We start from the raw sequence: 17,405 nt of genomic DNA, 5'->3' as shown, positions 1-17,405 counted from the left end.
ATGTTATTACTTTTAATCCAATTACTATAACATAATAATATCAACGGTCCTTTTGAACAAACTTAGGATAATGAAAATGGTATTTTAATGATTTTGGCGTAATTGCAGGAGGAGGTGGTGGAGGAGACGAGGGTTTTCGTTGGGGGAGAGATGGAGGTGTGTTTTGCGGAGAGACTAACAAAGCAGTACAGAAACGAAGAGGGAAGGGGTCCTGAAATTTACATAAAAAGAGATCGAGATGTACTGATCAACCCGTTTCGTGACCACAAGATCATTAGCAGTGTCATCATAAAGGTTATGGCCGCGAAGCGCAAGGGAAAGAGCGTGATTGCGGCCACTGGGGGCAGCCAAGGCCAGCTGTACGGGTTTATCACTGCAGCTGCTTGCCACAGACATGGTTTAGATTGCACCATTTTCATGGGATCTGAAGATATCAATAAGCAGTCTTTAAATCTGCAGTTAATCACTTCGTTAGGTGCTCAGGTACGTTTAAATCAGATTATCCTTTTTAACCAAAATTATGGATGAGATCATTTAATTATGCACTTTAGATCACGTTTAAACAAGGAGAGAATCTTAATGGTTACCAAAATTATCATATATCAATTAAAATCAATTCTCAATGTGACTCTTAAATTATGATAGATGTCAGCTTTTAGCTATTCAACTCTCCTAAAATTTTGACACCTTTACAACTATATAAAAAATTCGAATTTAATTCCTCCCATTTTATGTATGCAGTCTTTTCATTTATGTTCTCTCCAAAAAAAAAAAAAAAAAGTTATTGTTTGATTCAATTTCTTATAAACGTTATTTTCCTACAATAGTAGAGAATTGAATATAGAAAAGCAATTGGATAATATATCTACTTTTAAGTAAAAGAAGAAGAAAAAAGTCTACTTTGGTTTGGTGTTGATGACAATCACACCAACTAAGCATTTAATTACTTGACATTCTAACTAATCTTTTTAATTTAAAATTGAGATTCACTAAACAATATTATAACACATCCTACGTCATATTTGTAAAATTAAATCAACAATCAATAACTATTTAGTATATATCCAAATTGAGAATTTTCAATAAATTAGGATTAGCTCAGCTAAAAATTGTATACCATACAACACAAATTAGAAAATAAATATAGTTTACAAATAAACAATAAATATTTGCAAAAATAGCAATTTTTATCCGTTAGTCATATGGTATTTTTTTAAAATGTCAATTTTGTCCTTCAATTTATTATTCTTACGCAGGAACTATCATTGATATCATACTATCAGCCACAACAATTTCTATTAGTGACATCATGTCTAATATGCTAACATATTTTTCATGAATTTATCACCGATAACTTGAATATCAAATTTCTAAATGATATAAATATTGATAGAATAACCTAAAATCAATAATTTACTTAAACAAAAGTTGAAATTATATCAATTTCATTTATACTATTAGCAATAGAAGGTATCACATGGATATAGTACGTTAATAGTGATTCAAAGCTATTATCCATAGCATGCTGATCTGATCTCTTTAGAGTAGCATTTGCATTGATATTATTGATATATAGTAGCCTATTAGGGATATTACTTATAAATATGTTATATCGGTGATATTCTTTCGTTGCCCTGACTAATAGATATTATAAGTGATATATCCAATTGATGAATATTACCATTGGTAGTAACTATCAAAAATATCAATTGATTGTCTAATTAAACTTTATCAATTCAAAATTAATATGTTTAGCAGGAAGATATCACTTTATGAAAAATATACTTTTAATGACCGCTTATAGTTACTATTAGTAATATCCTTCTAATGCAATCATTGATAGAAAGTGTTAGTAATATCATTTTAAGTTGATAGCAATATAGAAAAATTACTTATTATAACCGCTATTTATTATAATAGTTTGTCAAACCTTTTTATTTTTTAAAAAACCCGTCTCGTATGTTTATGCTTAAACGGTATAAGATGCATCAAAATATATATATATATATATATATATATATATTTTGGTAAGAACATAATATATTGGTTAGATCATTATTAATATTTGGTTGAGTGAGTATCAGGTGAAATGGGTAGAGGGAAACTTGAAACAAGCAGTATTAGAGGCAAAAAAAGAGTTGATAAGGAAGTCGGAAACCAGCCTTCTTGTGGTTGCTAGGGATGAAGAGCCCAACCAATTTCAAGAGACAAAGAGACAAGGCATGGACAAATTGGGCGGCACAGCAGATATCCTGATTCTGGGCTGCATTGAGAGTAGTGCCTCAAATGTTTTGAGACTCTTCCTTGACCATTATTTCATCCAAAAAGATAAGGATGTGAGGTTGATCCTAGTCCAGCCTGATAATGGAATAATGCACTCTGCATCCCAAATTATGATACCTCATCCCATAGGTGAAGGGTAAGTAAATACCATTTCTTGAACTACTTCACTTAAATTCACTCGAGGTTAAGTTAACAGATTTTCATAAATTTAAGTGCAGAGGCAATTGCATATATACAAAAATTTAACACAAAAAGATAATAAATTGTCGATCACTTTAATTGAGTAGAGTATAGAAGGTTGCACAATTGATGGGTTAGACTACTCGAGGTACACCCAAGTTTTTTCTTAGTAATATTGCAATCATGTCTTTAGCTATTACATGATATCAATACTACTTGAACTAATAGGAATGTTAAGTTTTTTTTTTTGTTTCTTATGGTATATATTGGAAGTGACTGCATACAGGCTAGAATCCCAAAGAGAAAAAGGGCTAAAGTACTTGAGCTTTTTGAAGGAGATAGGGAAAGTTGAATTTTACACAGTGACTGATATGGAGGTGATGGAAGCTCGCAATCTGTATTTCAAGTTGGAAAGCAATTTTCCATCGAAGGAGGCTTCTTATGCTTTTGCATATCTTCACAAGCTTTGCCCCACTCTGTCTGATGGCTGCAAGGTGGTCGTCCATTGCGGTGGCCAATAATCGTGGTGATAAAATGTTGAGATAGCCGGCCACTGATTGTTGAAGGTCGAAAGGTGAACAGAAATGTTCTTTTTCTACGTTATTGAATTATTAAATTAATTTGCATTTTGGACTTGGTGTTTTTTCTTTTTATTCGTGCATGGATTGTGATTGTAGAGATGATGATATCATGATGATTTGGTTTTGTTGTTGTTTTTTTTCTTTTTTGTCTATCAATCTTGAACTCTATAGTTAGATATATTGACTTTGGTTGTTTTGTAAGTCAAACACAAAGGGGAAAATTAAGTTTGGTTTAACAACATGTTTCTTGTTGTGCACATTCTTGTGTGGAAATTTTTGCCTTGTATGTTAGATATTTGTAGTGTGTATGAGGTCCAAATGAGAGTGAGTGATCTCTTTTAAAATCTATATTTATATAATATATGTCAACATTTCTTTAAATAAATAAAGAAAAAAAGTTATCTATCAACAGTAGTATATCTTTGAGGGAAGAAAAATTACTGCAAATTTTGCATAGTAAATATACATTTATATTGGTTCAAGCATTTATATATTCCTACCAAACAACCAATATCTTACATGATATATATCTAAAGATCAGGTTGAGCATCTTTAATCAACATCTATAATTCAACACATCCAAAAGATTACACTATTATTCTACATTCCCAAACAAAGAAAAAATCATCCTTTATAAGATTCTTCATGTTTTAGATATACATCATACCATTCATATATATAAACTAAACAGGCTTCACTAGTTACAAAATAACTCAACAACACACATTTCACACTATTTTATGTGATAAGTACCCAATAGGAATATGTTCTTCAAAATGAATGATAATTTGACGAGTATCAAATATATGTGATAACTTTAAAGTTATCACATTAAAGTTTGATTCCCACCCACGTGCTGTAAAAAGATTCTAAAAACGTAGCCAAAACCATATATATATATATATATATATATATATATATATGAAATTTGAACAATCATAATAAAAATAAGAAAAATTATAGTAAACAATACAGTCAAGAAAAAATAATTTAAAAATAAAGCGTAGTTTTAAAATGTTTGTAAACATAGAAAATATTGACGTGTTAACTGGTAAAACTTTTAAATTTTCAAATATACTCTTAAGTGAACACTTGTCCATCTTATCCGTGATAGCAATTGATAATACATTTTTTAGATTGAAAGCAAATCGCCAATAATAACACCACTACTAGTAGTTATTAATGAAAACGATGGTACATTTTGCCGATTAAAAGATATTGTTGATAGTAGCTATCAGTGATATATATTCATCGGTAGCAGCTATCAATGATTACAACATATGATTATATATTTAAATGGTCAGCCATCGTAGAAGTGATCCAAAATAATTATGATAGGAGAAAAAATGTGGAGACTTTTATATATTTAAAACAAAAGACATGGGAAATTATAGATATCGTTCATGAGAGTTGCAACAACAACAATTAAATTCACTATTTAATTTGTGACTAATTTGTGGTCTCCTTTTTCAATATTTCTCATAAATATCCAATATCAAATATCAAATATGAAGCTTTTTATTGTTTTGGTGTCCTCAATATTTCTTTTGAATTTTGGGTAAAATTGTTTTAAAGAACTCAACAACAAGACATAAAAATCAAAAGATTGAAATACTCTTTATAAACTTAATTTTCAATAAATAATAATAACAATAACAAGAAAAATCAATGAATTAATTAAAGGTTATCCAAGTTGAATTAGATGTTCATTTTATTTTTTGTGGACATAAAGAGGAAAGAGAATATTTATAGAAAAGTGTGTTTGATTTGTTTTTTTTCTTTTGGGTATGATGCAAACATTATGAGACCACATTGGTTCCATTTATGAACAAAGTTTCATTTCTCCTCCATTCCTTTCAATCCCTACCATCAACTCTTTTCTATTCTAATTAATGTTCTTTCTTTCTTTTTTTTTATTTTTCTCTCATCAACTTTCCAATTTAGCTTCATCCTTAATCATACCAATTACCCAACCTTTCTAACAATTTTAAGGCTCTTTGTTCTTTTTTGGAAATATAGATTAGTGGATTGTTAATTAGATTTCCAAAACTGTAGATCTATACTACGACTTGTTTAGATTTTAATATGTTTGTAAATGAATACTTTTGTATATATATGAAAATATTTTTATTATTATTGTGTTTGTTCTTGTAGGATTTTTACAAAAGAATTCTTAAATTTACCTAATGTTTTTTCAATATTACAAAATGAATACGACTGTTGATGTAAGTATTGGTCAATCACGAATAAATCATAAAAGTATATCTATCGTTTACGTAAACTTAATTTTTATTCTTAAAATTAGTTATGAAATTTAAAAGATAATTATTGAGTTTAAAATCAGTTGAAAGGGGGAGTCGTTTTCCCATACTTTTTATCTATCTGCCGCTGCACAAACCTTAAACAATCCGTTTTCTCATTTGCCCAATTAGAGTTCTGTGTTTCCAATTATGGAGTTTTCTTTCTCATTTTTTCCAGTTTTTCTCCATATTTTGGTGTTACTATCTCCTTTAATTGCTTCTAATACCCATGTTCCACTTCAAGAAGTTTCAAATCCAAAATCATTCTCAAAAGATTTCCTTTTTGGAACTGCTTCTTCTGCTTATCAGGTTACTCTGTTTTTTTTGTTTGTTCTTCTTCTGCTATATTTTCTGTCCATATTTTCTTCTCCTAATCTTGTTTCACTTGATTTAGTTTGAAGGAGCCTTCTTGAGTGATGGTAAAGGTCTTAGCAACTGGGATGTTTTTACTCACGAGCCTGGTTAGATTGGTTAAATATTGTTATCATTTTGGTGTTTTTTTTTTTTTTTTAGTAGAACTATGAGGACTTCTTTTTTTTTTTTTTTTGTAGGAACTATCAAGGATGGAACAAATGGAGATGTTGCTGTTGATCAGTATCATCTTTATCAAGTTAGTATTTGATATCATTTTCTTCAAGCTTCACTCTCAATTTTGTTTGACATTTATGAGGAAATAAATCAGGAGGATCTTGATCTTATGGAGTTCATTGGAGTGAACAGCTATCGATTCTCTATCTCATGGGCAAGAATACTACCTGGTAAGCCTTCCATTTTCTACCCAACTTTGCACATACTCTTTTCAGTTTTCAATTTTAATTTCTTTGGATTGAAGATCCAAACTTCTTTTATTCAATAACAACAATAATAAAGGAGGATTCAAATCCTCACACATCATTCAATTTTTAGAAGAAAAAAAATGAAAAAAAATTGAAGCTTGTCCTTTGAGGCTAAGGCTAGTTTAAAGCAAGAATGTTATTTTTGGCCTCACTTGCAACAAATATCTTGTGTTATGCCTTACAAAAATTCACTAAAATTTAATATCTTTGCATCCCATGTGTAAATGAACAAGATTGAAAGATTTGAGACATGACAATTTGAACTTATTACTATTGTGACTTTAAAACATTAAAGATAAAATTGTATAGCAACGAGTCAAATCCTATTAATGAAAATATAAATGATAAAAATTTTGTTACAACAATAATAATTAAGGCACCCAATCTCATTGGACCCATTTACCTTATATATAAGAAAAAAAATTAAATAAATTTTCACTTGGTAGATTCTATTAGATATTGTATACTACTATGTGGATAGTGCAATGAAGATTACACTCAAGTTTTTTTTTTTTTAAGGGACGGTTGATGACATGGATTTTTTTATACTTTTATGTGAGTATTATGCAAAGTATTATGCTTAGACATATACATGGTTATGCCAATATATGTGTATGTATATGTACATGCATACATACACCTATAACGTATATCTGTATATATATATTTATGTGTGTACACATATACATATACATATACAAATACAATGCATATCTACATGCATATATATATTTAAGGGCTACATCTCATACCATTCCACTCCAACGTGCAACCATTGGAGGACTTTAGCCTTTTAAAGCATTGAACCTATTCTTGTTATACTAAACACAAACTTTCCTTTGAAAAACTAGGCAATAGACTTGGGCTAATTACTAGTATCTTTTTAAATTATGAACCTACAGAAGGAAGGTTTGGTGAGGTGAACCGTGCTGGGATTGATCATTACAACAAGCTCATTGATTCTCTTCTCAAAAGAGGTATTTAATGTCCTCACAAGTTCGTAGAAACTTCAAAGCATCACGCACAATTTTTCTGTCCTTGCTATATATTTTATGTGACATTTGTGTCTTCTTCTGTTTCAGGGATAGAACCATTTGTGACATTGACTCACTATGACATCCCTCAGAAACTTGAAGATAAATATGGAGCCTGGTTGAGTCCCCTAGTCCAGTATGATGCAAACTATTAATAATCATCCAATTCCACTCAAGTTTTGAACATATTTCCCCCAGCAATCCTGCTGATACTGAAAAAACACTTCACACTTTCTTATTTTCAGAGAGGATTTCAGATATTATGCAGATATTTGCTTTAAGTCATTTGGAAATCGAGTCAAGTACTGGGTTACCTTCAATGAGCCAAATGTTCAGGTTATTCGTGGCTACAGAAAAGGGACTTTCCCTCCATCCCGTTGCTCGAGCTCATTTGGCAATTGCAGCAGCGGAGACTCGGAAAGAGAACCCTTTGTAGCTGCCCACAATATTATTCTATCCCATGCTGCTGCGGTCAACACTTACCGGTCCAAATATCAGGTAAGTTGTTTATCAAGTTATCAAGAAGATAACCTCTGTCCTTTTAACTCTTGAGAGAATCTGTTATTAATTAGAATGATCTTGTTTGCAGGCCAAACAAGGAGGTCTAATCGGAATAGTTATCAATGCTGTGTGGTTTGAGCCTATAAGCGACTCATTTAAAGACATATTAGCAAGTGAAAGAGCACTCTCTTTCTATATGAACTGGTAAAAAACTCAATGCCTTCGTTGTATTAAATTCCTTCACATTTAACATATCACTTCATGGCCCCTGTAAAAGACAAAAAGAGAAAAGTCATCATTCAATTGCCCATAAGTCACATTGTTTACAACTCAAATGAAGGTTCCTGGACCCAATTGTATTTGGAAACTATCCAGCAGTAATGGAAGAAATTCTGGGACTTGACTTGCCTAACTTTTCAACTGAAGATCAAAAGAAGTTGAAGAATGGAGCTGATTTTATTGGTATTAATCACTATACCAGTTACTATGCAAAAGATTGCCTTCATTCTTCCTGTGAACCAGGACAGGGGTCATCTAAGATAGAAGGTTTTGTTTTCTGGACCCCGATGAAGGAAGAAATCTTAATAGGAGAACCTGTAAGTAATTCTGAAAGGTTCAGTTCTCCAGCGTGTGGCATCGATATCAAGCAAAATAACTTGTTTTTCATTTTGATGTAGACTGAAATTTCATGGATATATGTCAATCCTCAAGGAATGAACAAGATGGTTACATACATAAAGGAGAGATACAATGTACCCATATTTGTAACAGAAAATGGTAAGTAGATTAGAAGGCAAGGCAAAATCTAAACCATTGGTGATATATTTGTGGCATTTCCTCCTGAAGAACTGTGGTATTTTCATGAAGGTTATGGGCAGAAGAACAAGCCCAATAATCAAACTGAAGATTTACTCGATGATACCGGAAGAATAGATTACATGAGAAGTTACCTTGGTGCTTTGGAAACATCAATGAGGTATAAGCAGTGCTACAATACTCTCTACATGCACCATCCACTTCTTTAATGTCTTCCATATATCCTTTCATTTTGTTTCTCTTCATCCAAGCCTCTCACCATATCTAAGATATAGCCTATAGATGATCTCTTGCCCTTCTCCTTATAACATCCCCTTCTAAAAGAAAAATTATCTTCACATGGCCTTTCCTATGGGAAGGGAAATCCTTCTTAAAAATAACGGATAAACAACTATCATTTTAATTGCATACTATATTTAAAACTCAATAAATAAATGAAAATTTAGAAAGACGTTATTCTTTAAAAAAGAATCTCTAAGTTTTCTCTTAAAAAATGAGTGTCGTTAAGTTTCTCTTGGACAGGCTTAGATGGTCAAAGAACTTTGCCATAAACTTCACTACCCATCTATGCTAAGAAGCACGGACACGAATACGATACAACACGGACACGACGACACATCATATTCTAAAAATCTAGTACTCGACACGGCAAGGACACGTTTATTAAAATATTCATTTTAAAAATATATATATCATTTTTATAGTAAAAGAAAATTCATACTAAATGAATTGATGCATTTATATGCTTAAAAGACTTAACTTGATGTATTTTATGCTCAAATGTTATCACTATTGTCATATATGTGTTTTTTTACTCTAATCAATAGGTGATCTATGCATGTCTAATACATTTGTTGGACTAGCAAGCGTCCAATAGGTGTCCACCAAGTGTCAGAGTGTTCAAGTGTCCAACACGTGTCGAACACAGACACATTATCCAAATTGAAGTGTTCGTGCTTCTTAGCTTCTATGGTTCAAAATCTTTTCTTCCATCCTGAAGAAACAAAATCTTTCAATTAAATACTAAACAGACTAGTTCTTTGCTGGATAATGATTTCACTTGGGCAACTAACTATTTTGAGGGAGGGGTAAAATAGTCAGAAACAGAGTCATTTTGACCAATAATTTCTAAGGAGACATGCAAAAGACGAGACTGGGAAAAGACGAGAAATAATGCTTAGAGGAACAACACTAGATTACATCCTTTCCAATTCATGCTTTAACATCAAACTTGATTACATACATTAGGAGTACAGAATGAAAATTTTGAATCTAACTAATAACATACATCCAATGGTCCAATAGAAAGCAAGAGGTTCTCCTTATGCGATTGTGTTGAAACTTGTATTGATTGTATATGATGTGATGCTTGTTCAGAGAAGGAGCCGATGTGAGAGGGTACTTTGCCTGGTCTTTGCTGGATAACTTTGAATGGATGAATGGATATACTGAAAGGTTTGGGCTTTGCCATGTAGACTATACAACTCTGAAGAGAACACCCAAGCTATCAACCTTTTGGTACAAAAATTTCATTGCTCAACTTTTGATGAGCAACAACGTCAGTGCAATTGTGTCCAAGAAAGTGATCTAAGCAAGCAGCGCCCCTATACCATATGAGAATTGTCAATGTAAATGCTTGTACACGACTGATTTAATAATTGAATGCTGTTAGCTTCGATTATTAACTTTCTAAGCTGGCTATAGATGTAGATGGTTTTGATATATTTGTAAACAAAAGACTGGATTTTAAAGCAAAACAAAATAAAGAGCATATTTCTCAACTCTTTTCCGTGTGTGCAGTGAGCAGTTGAAATAACCTTACAGATTTGGAGAATGTTGGCTAATGCAAAATGATGGCTTGGAGTCAACATCGAGCTACAACTGTTCCTGCCTCCACCATGGAGTACCAGCATTGTAACTGTGCTCCCTTGAATCCCATGAAATCTCATAAGCCTGCAGTCCAATAGCAACGGCTGGTTCTTTTCCATGAAGAGCACTCCACTCCGCCACAGCAGTTTCTTTATCTTCTTCGTTGGTATACTCTTTCTTACATTTTCCAAATGGATTCAACCCAGGACTACCCATCTCCGCAACCACAGCAGGCATATACATGGAATCACCAACCAACGGTGCTCCACAATCAGCCAGCTGTGCTCGAATCTGCATATGAGGAAACAGCATATTCATTTTAAGAACTGTTTTCAATGTCCCATCTCTGCCTGCAGTATTTGTGAAGATGGTTTCAAAATTATATAGATAGCTACCGAAACAGAATGACTACACTAAGAACCTGATGTGTCCGACCAGTCAAGAGGTTTATTCTACATTCATAAGCTTTCTTTTTGGAGGGCCATCCACAATCTTCAACGCGGTATTTTGCTTCAATATCCGCATCCGGCCATGAAACCTCTCTGCATTCCAACACCTCAAGCTGACAAATGATCCATCCATCAATACAATCTGCAAGCAGAAAAAGTTTAAAGCGACCTAGAGAACTTCTGCCAAGCACGCTTTATCGTTGGAAATCTCACATGGGAAAGATCAAAGGAACTCACACTTCTTATAAGGTAGATGAACTACTCCTCTTGTAGCCAATTGGTTTTGAGATGAAATCTCACATCATCTAATATGGTATAAGAGCCTCAAAAACCCAAACATCTAATATGGTATAAGAGCCTCAAAAACCCAAACGGGTATTCGGTCTAATAAAAAAGAAATGGTGAACCCAGAAGAATCCCACATTGATAAAATCAAAGGACCTCACACTCCTTATAAAATAGATGGGACTCCTCTCATTGACAATTGGTTTTGAATGGAACCACATACTATCTAATACTTATTATGGATACATGATACGTTTGGGGGTTGAGATTGTAGGTGCCGGGTTCGGTGGGAGTTAAAACGTTAATATGACTGGGATGACCATTCCATTTGTATATTAATAATTAGTTGGCAGAAAAGCTAAGATTAGTTTTTTAAGTGCTTGAGTTTGTGGCTGCAAAATAATAATTAAACGGTCATATGTTCCTCAACATATCAAATTGCAACAAATTGTTCAAGGCAACAGCCTATTATTATTTGAATGCTTGATCGGGAGACTTACCTTTTGAAACAAGTCTGGGAGCTATATTAATTGGCCGCATGTAGTGTGTTATTATTCCCATTGGGACGGGAGCAGCAGAAAGCGCAAGATAAAGCTTCATAACCTTTTTCTCCTATTAAGAAGAATTGTAAAGCATTACTATCAAATTAAGAGATGAAAAACATCAAGAAAAATAACTTAACGAGTAAATTTCAAATGTGTATGATGATTAATGGAAAGTCTACCAATGCCACTGAAAATAAAATAACTCATCAGCTCGTGCAGCTTTTTTATCATGAATTATCGCCAAGTAAAATTCATTTTAACTCCCCTTGTTGTGAAGTGCTTAAAAATGACAATCTCAACTGCAAAGTCTAAGGACTAGCCTACATTCTTGTTCCCTTAATAGACATCTTTATCATACAGATTAGACTATATTTAGAGAGGGAATAATACGACCATTTTTACATTTTACCAGTATAGTGAGCACAATGAAGATTTGGCAGGAATATTTTACTACACCATATCCAAATTACAACACAAATAAAGAATGGAAAAGGAGAAAATAAACAGAGATTTAAATATGGCTAAAAAGATAGTTTTACTTTACATTAAGGGAATAGAGCTGTCACTTTTAAGCATTGTCTTGGAAATAATTTTACCAGTTAGTAAAGTAAGCTAACCGCAATGGTCAAACTCAAGAAATAAGACCGTGAAACTTACTCTGATTTTACCATGGAAGATGGAGCAATATTCTTTTGTCCTAGCAAAAATGACGCTGCAAAAGTGTAAATGAGTGAAAACAAGTCTTTTGAATAGAGGAATTAGAATTAGACATAGAAATATATATAAGAAACATAATTACCAGCCTTCAGTGCAGTTGTCGATCTGATGGGTAGTCCACAAGGGAGATGTTAATCCCAAAGCACGAGTTGCAAAGGTTGCACAACTTTCTTCAATGTTGTCAGTAGTGCCTCCAACCTGACAGAATATTTGTCTTACTTAAAGCCTAAGAAGTGAATGTTCAGCTAGATGGTACTATGTAAATAAATTGTTTTATTAACAAAAAGAAAATGATGCAAATGAATGGTGGCATTCTCTATTAGGGTTTATTGTTTACATCATCAAATTTTATTACTTGAGAGGTGGCATGTTACTGAAAGATCAGTAAATTTATCCATACCACCAAAATGCCTAGTGCCTATGTCAATCTTGATCAAATTTTCAGACTGTCACAGGAAGGTAGAATGCAAAAATCAAGAGTCGCCACAAATAGAAGGCAGTGAAAGTAATTTCTCAAGCCAGAGATTAACAGTTCAAGTGTTCAACTACAGACCGATGTACCAGCAGGTTTGTCCAAAACCACATAGGATTCTGTCACAGCGATTATTCTTGATTTCCAATCAATTTCATAGCACCTGATTAATTGTAAATGTCAACAAGCATCATTCCACTATGAACATCGTTTTTTATTAAATAAAAAACAAATAGCTGATTTCACCTTGGAAAGCGTTTGGGATGCACGTGAACACGCAAGTACGTTCCAACTTCGACAAACTCATCAACATGAGTTATCCGGAAAGTCTTCTGTGCCTCTCTCACAGTTTTCCCTTTGATAGATTTTCGCCCTTTCAAGAATGATGGTTCTGTAAATTTTTTGAATAGTCTAATTTGCTCGGGGGTTGCAGTTTTAGGAGGCTGTGGGCATACTAGGGCATAATATACTGCACCAAAATGAATAAGGTCTGCAACATACCTTCAAACAATGAAAGCATGAATTCATTGCTTCATCCAAATTAGACTTGACCTTTTGTTGCAGAATAAATTATTATGAACAACAAAAAGCAGTATAACTTACAGAGGAGGAAGGTTCAATGATTTACAGATATATTCCATGACAGGTCCTGCTTCCAAAACGACCATATGTTCAACTCGTGGAGGTTTACTGAATGAGGGGCATGGAAGCAAACGATGATATTGAGGATACCTGAAATTAATTTCAGTCTCAGCAAGCCCAATCCCAAAAGAATCATAAAATGGGAAGCCAATACAAGGGGTTGGGAGAATGAAAAAAATCCAATCACCATTCAACTTGAGCTTCTGAATTGAATGGTGATTTGATTTAACATACTATCAAGGTAGGAGGTCAGTTCTGCGTTTAAACTTATAGTGTCATTTCCTTTCAATTAATATCTATTCCAACTCATCAACTTAAACTTTTGGGCTGTGGTGAATTGATGGTTCTAGGAAACCCCTTTATTCCCCTTTTATCTGACAGCAGAAGGCAAACTAAATTGGACCTACGAACAAGTAAGTCAGTTAATGCAAATTTTCAGTGCTTGTAAGTTTGTAGTCCAAATATATTACAAACTTTCTTTTTTCTTCTTCCTTCCACTTTAGCTTTTACTCTGCAACTTTTACCACAAGAAAAACAAGATACTAACCCAATTCATCGATTTAAATAAACCAGAAATCTTAGAAGAACCAACTATGAAATTTCCCACAAACAACTAAATAAACATTAAAACAATTTAAACATGTAAGTCGTTTTGTCACATTTATACTATTAATACACAGCTAAACAGCAGTGTAACTTCTCAAACTATCAATCAAACGTCTTATATATATATATATATATATATATATATATATATAAATAAATAATAAAAAAAAAAAAGTATCAATCAAACTGATAAACAAGAAGGTATAATGAGGAAAAGAAAATTAGCGGCACCCATTTTCTGCAGAATTAGTTGCAGTTTTGACTGTAACATCTGTTATTGAGGATTTACAAGGAAATGCGCTGCTTTTCGAACCCAAAGAACGCCGAGGAGCAAAGTAATCGCGGGAACTGGCAGCACTGAGACTAGCACGAGGTCTTGCCAATGTGCGGAGCAGGGATGGTGATGTACTACTGAGGGTACGGCAACCATGGGTGGCCACCAGAGCTATATTCATGGAAGCCAGCATCCTATGGAGTCTTTGGAGTCTTTGAGCTGGGATGGGCTGATGAGACCAAGATGATGCTATAGCTATCCTAAATTTGCCAATAAATGATTTTACACGTTTGGGGAAACTAGCGTTAAACAAAGTTTTCACTTTTCAATATACCAAAATGAATTGAAAATTTTCTTTTTCATTTCCTACATCATTATAGATTAATGTTTGTATAGCTATTATTAATATAATTAGATTATTCTTAGGAGATATTATTCTGGAGATATTATTTTGGAGATATTATTTGATATTATTTCCTTAAGTGTATTTCTCTATGGTTATATATAGGCTTGTATCTCTATTAAGTAATGAATGAAATATAGATTGATTCCATAAAATCAACATGGTATCAGAGCTCTAGGGTTTTCGCCTTATTGAATTCTAGCCTCCACATCCCGTTTGATCTCTGCCTCCGTTGATCATTCATCAACGGAGGCAGAATCATCTCCCATTAGCTGAAGCCGCCCCTTAGATCTGCAAATTTGCCGTTGTCGTTGCACCTTCCCTTTGTCACTCATTGCTGTTCAAATCTGCCACCATCCAAACCCCAGAAACCCCATTCGTTTTTCACTAGCGTCTGCGGCGGCCATCTCCTTCATAGTTCTTCGTCCGACCTCTTGTTTTTCCGTTAGCCAAGCAACCGATTGAACCTCTGTCAGTTGAAGCCGAACGCCCAGCCGAAGAGTTTCAGTTTTTTCCGTCGTCCAAGAAGCTCCGCTCGCCGCTGCGTTTCGTTGCCGTTGCTCCATCTCCTTACGCTGTCCCAACAAAACCATAAAACCCCATGTCCTCAGATCCTCGCGTCTGCCTCCAATCTGTTCCAGATCTGTCTAATTTCGTTCAGACCCATCCTTCATGTCTGCCTTCAAAGTTTAGATCGAAGCCCAGATCCAACGACGCCTCGTTTCTGTTTTTGTTCAGATCCGCTAAGCCTCTCTGCTCCATTCAGTTCAGTTTCCGTTCTGTTCGCCCCAGATTTCCCGTTTAATCTGATTCTGACTTGCTCTAGTTTAGTTCGTTCGGTTCCACTTTGATCCGACAAAACACTTCTGTCCAATTCCGACCCTATTTTCGTCCAGCTTTGATTCTACTTTGCTTCAGTTTTGCTCTTTCAGTTTGCCCCCCCGAAGTTCTTGTTTCGTTCTTCCTAGGTTCTGTTATAGATCTCTATACGAGGATCTATGTTTCTATCCCGGAAGTTTTTCGTGGGTTTGTTTTAACCTAGAAGTTCTTTGTCTGTTTGTTCTTCGGGTTTTTTTATTCTATTCTAGATATATTGTTTCTTTTCTTAGTTCTTAGCAAACTCAAGTTTGTGATTTCAACCTTGAGTTTGAGGGAAGGTATTAATATAATTAGATTATTCTTAGGAGATATTATTCTGGAGATATTATTTTGGAGATATTATTTGATATTATTTCCTTAAGTGTATTTCTCTATGGTTATATATAGGCTTGTATCTCTATTAAGTAATGAATGAAATATAGATTGATTCCATAAAATCAACAGCTATATTTGGGATTTTTTTAAAAAATAATGTGTTTTTAAAAAGTATTTACAAAATTAGGGTAGTTGGGAAAGAAATTTAAAAAGTAGGTGACTAAAGTCGTGTACGGGTACACGACTTCAATAAATCCCAATGGTGTCGTGGACCGAACCTACTGTATCTGACTGGAGTCCTGGACCAGGCCCACGTTTTTTGATTGGAGTCGTGTATGCAGCTGGCACATTTTGCCGCGTAGTGGTCGAAGCCGTGTACGAGGTACACAACTTCCATACGGTGAGTCAACGATTCACTGGTGTAGCCACGTGTCGCACATGTAGAAAGTCATGTAGGGGTACACGACTTCGACCATTTTAAGAACCCTAAAAATCCTTGATTCGTTCTCAATTTCCTTTTTTTCCTTCCTCTCTTCGTTTTTCCTCACCCTCTTTCCTTCTCCCTCCTTCCTTCGTTTTTTCTCTCTTCCTCTCAAATTTCTTATTTCTTTTTTCTTTTCATCTTTCCTCTTCCTCTCTTCCTCTCTTCCTCTTTTCTCTTCCTATTTCATTTTCCGTCCCAATTTCAAATTTTCTCTTCCTCTCTCCACCTTTTCTCTTCCTATCTTCACCTTTCCTCTTCCTATTTTGTTCATCCTCTTCCTATTTTGTTCATCCATTTTTTCGGTTGAGTATTTATTTAAAAAATTTTGTTCATCAATTTCAAATCCGTCTTTCACAAACGTTTTTATTTTAAAAATAGTTAATCTTTTAAAATATAATAACTTTTTTTAAAAAAAATTATTTAGGAAGTCGTGTACCCTGGTACACGACTTCAGTCCACGTGGGTCCATGTACATTCACGAAGTCGTGTGCCCCGTACACGACTCGTCCAATTTAAAAAAGACACATATTTTTAGAATAGTTTTGGAAACAACATTATTCTTATAATTTCTTATTAAACAACCCTATTTTTCAAAATATTTACACAAAACACATTATTTTTAATAAAATTCTCTATATTTGTAAAAATAAAATTATCAGTTTTATTATTTAAAATAATTTCTCTCTTCTAAGTTATACTTCCACAAATATATTTAAATATTTAAAATTACTAAGACTAATATTAAACCAATTTACGTAGAAATACCAAAATTGTATTTAAAAATAAGTTTTTTTCACAAATATAACAAGTTCTCAAATATTAGAACAATTTAGAAAACGAAAAAAGTCCACAAGGTTAATATCAAAATTATCCAAGTCAACTATGATAAATTGATCACAAGTGAAATATACAATGCCCTAAAATAAAAGAATTT

The 17,405-nt window shown here is 33.5% G+C and overlaps 3 protein-coding genes across 4 annotated transcripts; 2 read left to right on the top strand and 1 right to left on the bottom strand.

Moving 5' to 3' along the window:
* LOC101208895 (tryptophan synthase beta chain 2, chloroplastic) lies at positions 1-3,303 on the top strand. The gene is made up of 3 exons (XM_011654491.2): positions 1-483; positions 2,085-2,419; positions 2,750-3,303. The coding sequence occupies exons 1-3, from the start codon at positions 151-153 to the stop codon at positions 2,982-2,984; spliced, it is 903 nt and encodes a 300-aa protein (XP_011652793.1). The 5' UTR covers positions 1-150; the 3' UTR covers positions 2,985-3,303.
* Positions 3,304-4,881: 1,578 nt separating this feature from the next.
* Positions 4,882-10,312, top strand: LOC101209136 (beta-glucosidase 47). Its single transcript, XM_011654462.2, has 12 exons — positions 4,882-5,653; positions 5,739-5,805; positions 5,896-5,954; positions 6,027-6,102; positions 7,083-7,157; positions 7,263-7,350; positions 7,460-7,712; positions 7,804-7,919; positions 8,056-8,311; positions 8,393-8,492; positions 8,583-8,691; positions 9,909-10,312. The coding sequence occupies exons 1-12, from the start codon at positions 5,495-5,497 to the stop codon at positions 10,120-10,122; spliced, it is 1,572 nt and encodes a 523-aa protein (XP_011652764.1). The 5' UTR covers positions 4,882-5,494; the 3' UTR covers positions 10,123-10,312.
* Positions 9,686-14,737, bottom strand: LOC116401618 (RNA pseudouridine synthase 6, chloroplastic). Of its 2 annotated transcripts, none has more exons than XM_004151469.3 (10): positions 14,348-14,737; positions 13,472-13,600; positions 13,115-13,369; positions 12,950-13,031; positions 12,479-12,594; positions 12,337-12,391; positions 11,635-11,746; positions 10,822-10,991; positions 10,349-10,691; positions 9,686-10,135 (listed from the first exon to the last, which is right to left on the bottom strand). In XM_004151469.3, the coding sequence occupies exons 1-9, from the start codon at positions 14,581-14,583 to the stop codon at positions 10,407-10,409; spliced, it is 1,440 nt and encodes a 479-aa protein (XP_004151517.2). In that variant the 5' UTR covers positions 14,584-14,737; the 3' UTR covers positions 9,686-10,135; positions 10,349-10,406. The 2 variants fall into 2 exon arrangements, with proteins under 2 accessions (XP_004151517.2, XP_011652776.1); XM_011654474.2 differs by having other exon boundaries at positions 10,354-10,691.
* Positions 14,738-17,405: the final 2,668 nt, after the last annotated feature.

This window comes from Cucumis sativus, chromosome 1, assembly GCF_000004075.3.
Source record: "Cucumis sativus cultivar 9930 chromosome 1, Cucumber_9930_V3, whole genome shotgun sequence".
NCBI classification, from domain to species: domain Eukaryota; kingdom Viridiplantae; phylum Streptophyta; class Magnoliopsida; order Cucurbitales; family Cucurbitaceae; genus Cucumis; species Cucumis sativus.
Note: the sequence above shows the minus strand (reverse complement) of the source record. Positions and strands in the feature narration are given on the sequence as shown.

What these genes read in the sequence shown, in the direction of transcription:
- LOC101208895 (XM_011654491.2), top strand. Translation starts at nt 151, where the DNA reads ATGGAGGTGTGTTTTGCGGAGAGACTAACAAAGCAGTACAGAAACGAA. An exon ending in TCACTTCGTTAGGTGCTCAG is followed by an intron (nt 484 to 2,084) that starts GTACGTTTAAAT and finishes AGTGAGTATCAG; the next exon opens with GTGAAATGGGTAGAGGGAAA. An exon ending in CCTCATCCCATAGGTGAAGG is followed by an intron (nt 2,420 to 2,749) that starts GTAAGTAAATAC and finishes GACTGCATACAG; the next exon opens with GCTAGAATCCCAAAGAGAAA.
- LOC101209136 (XM_011654462.2), top strand. Translation starts at nt 5,495, where the DNA reads ATGGAGTTTTCTTTCTCATTTTTTCCAGTTTTTCTCCATATTTTGGTG. An exon ending in ATGGGCAAGAATACTACCTG is followed by an intron (nt 6,103 to 7,082) that starts GTAAGCCTTCCA and finishes ATGAACCTACAG; the next exon opens with AAGGAAGGTTTGGTGAGGTG. An exon ending in AAATCTTAATAGGAGAACCT is followed by an intron (nt 8,312 to 8,392) that starts GTAAGTAATTCT and finishes ATTTTGATGTAG; the next exon opens with ACTGAAATTTCATGGATATA.
- LOC116401618 (XM_004151469.3), bottom strand. Translation starts at nt 14,583, where the DNA reads ATGCTGGCTTCCATGAATATAGCTCTGGTGGCCACCCATGGTTGCCGT. An exon ending in GACAACTGCACTGAAGGCTG is followed by an intron (nt 12,392 to 12,478) that starts GTAATTATGTTT and finishes ACACTTTTGCAG; the next exon opens with CGTCATTTTTGCTAGGACAA. An exon ending in TCTTCCATGGTAAAATCAGA is followed by an intron (nt 11,747 to 12,336) that starts GTAAGTTTCACG and finishes TCTTCTTAATAG; the next exon opens with GAGAAAAAGGTTATGAAGCT.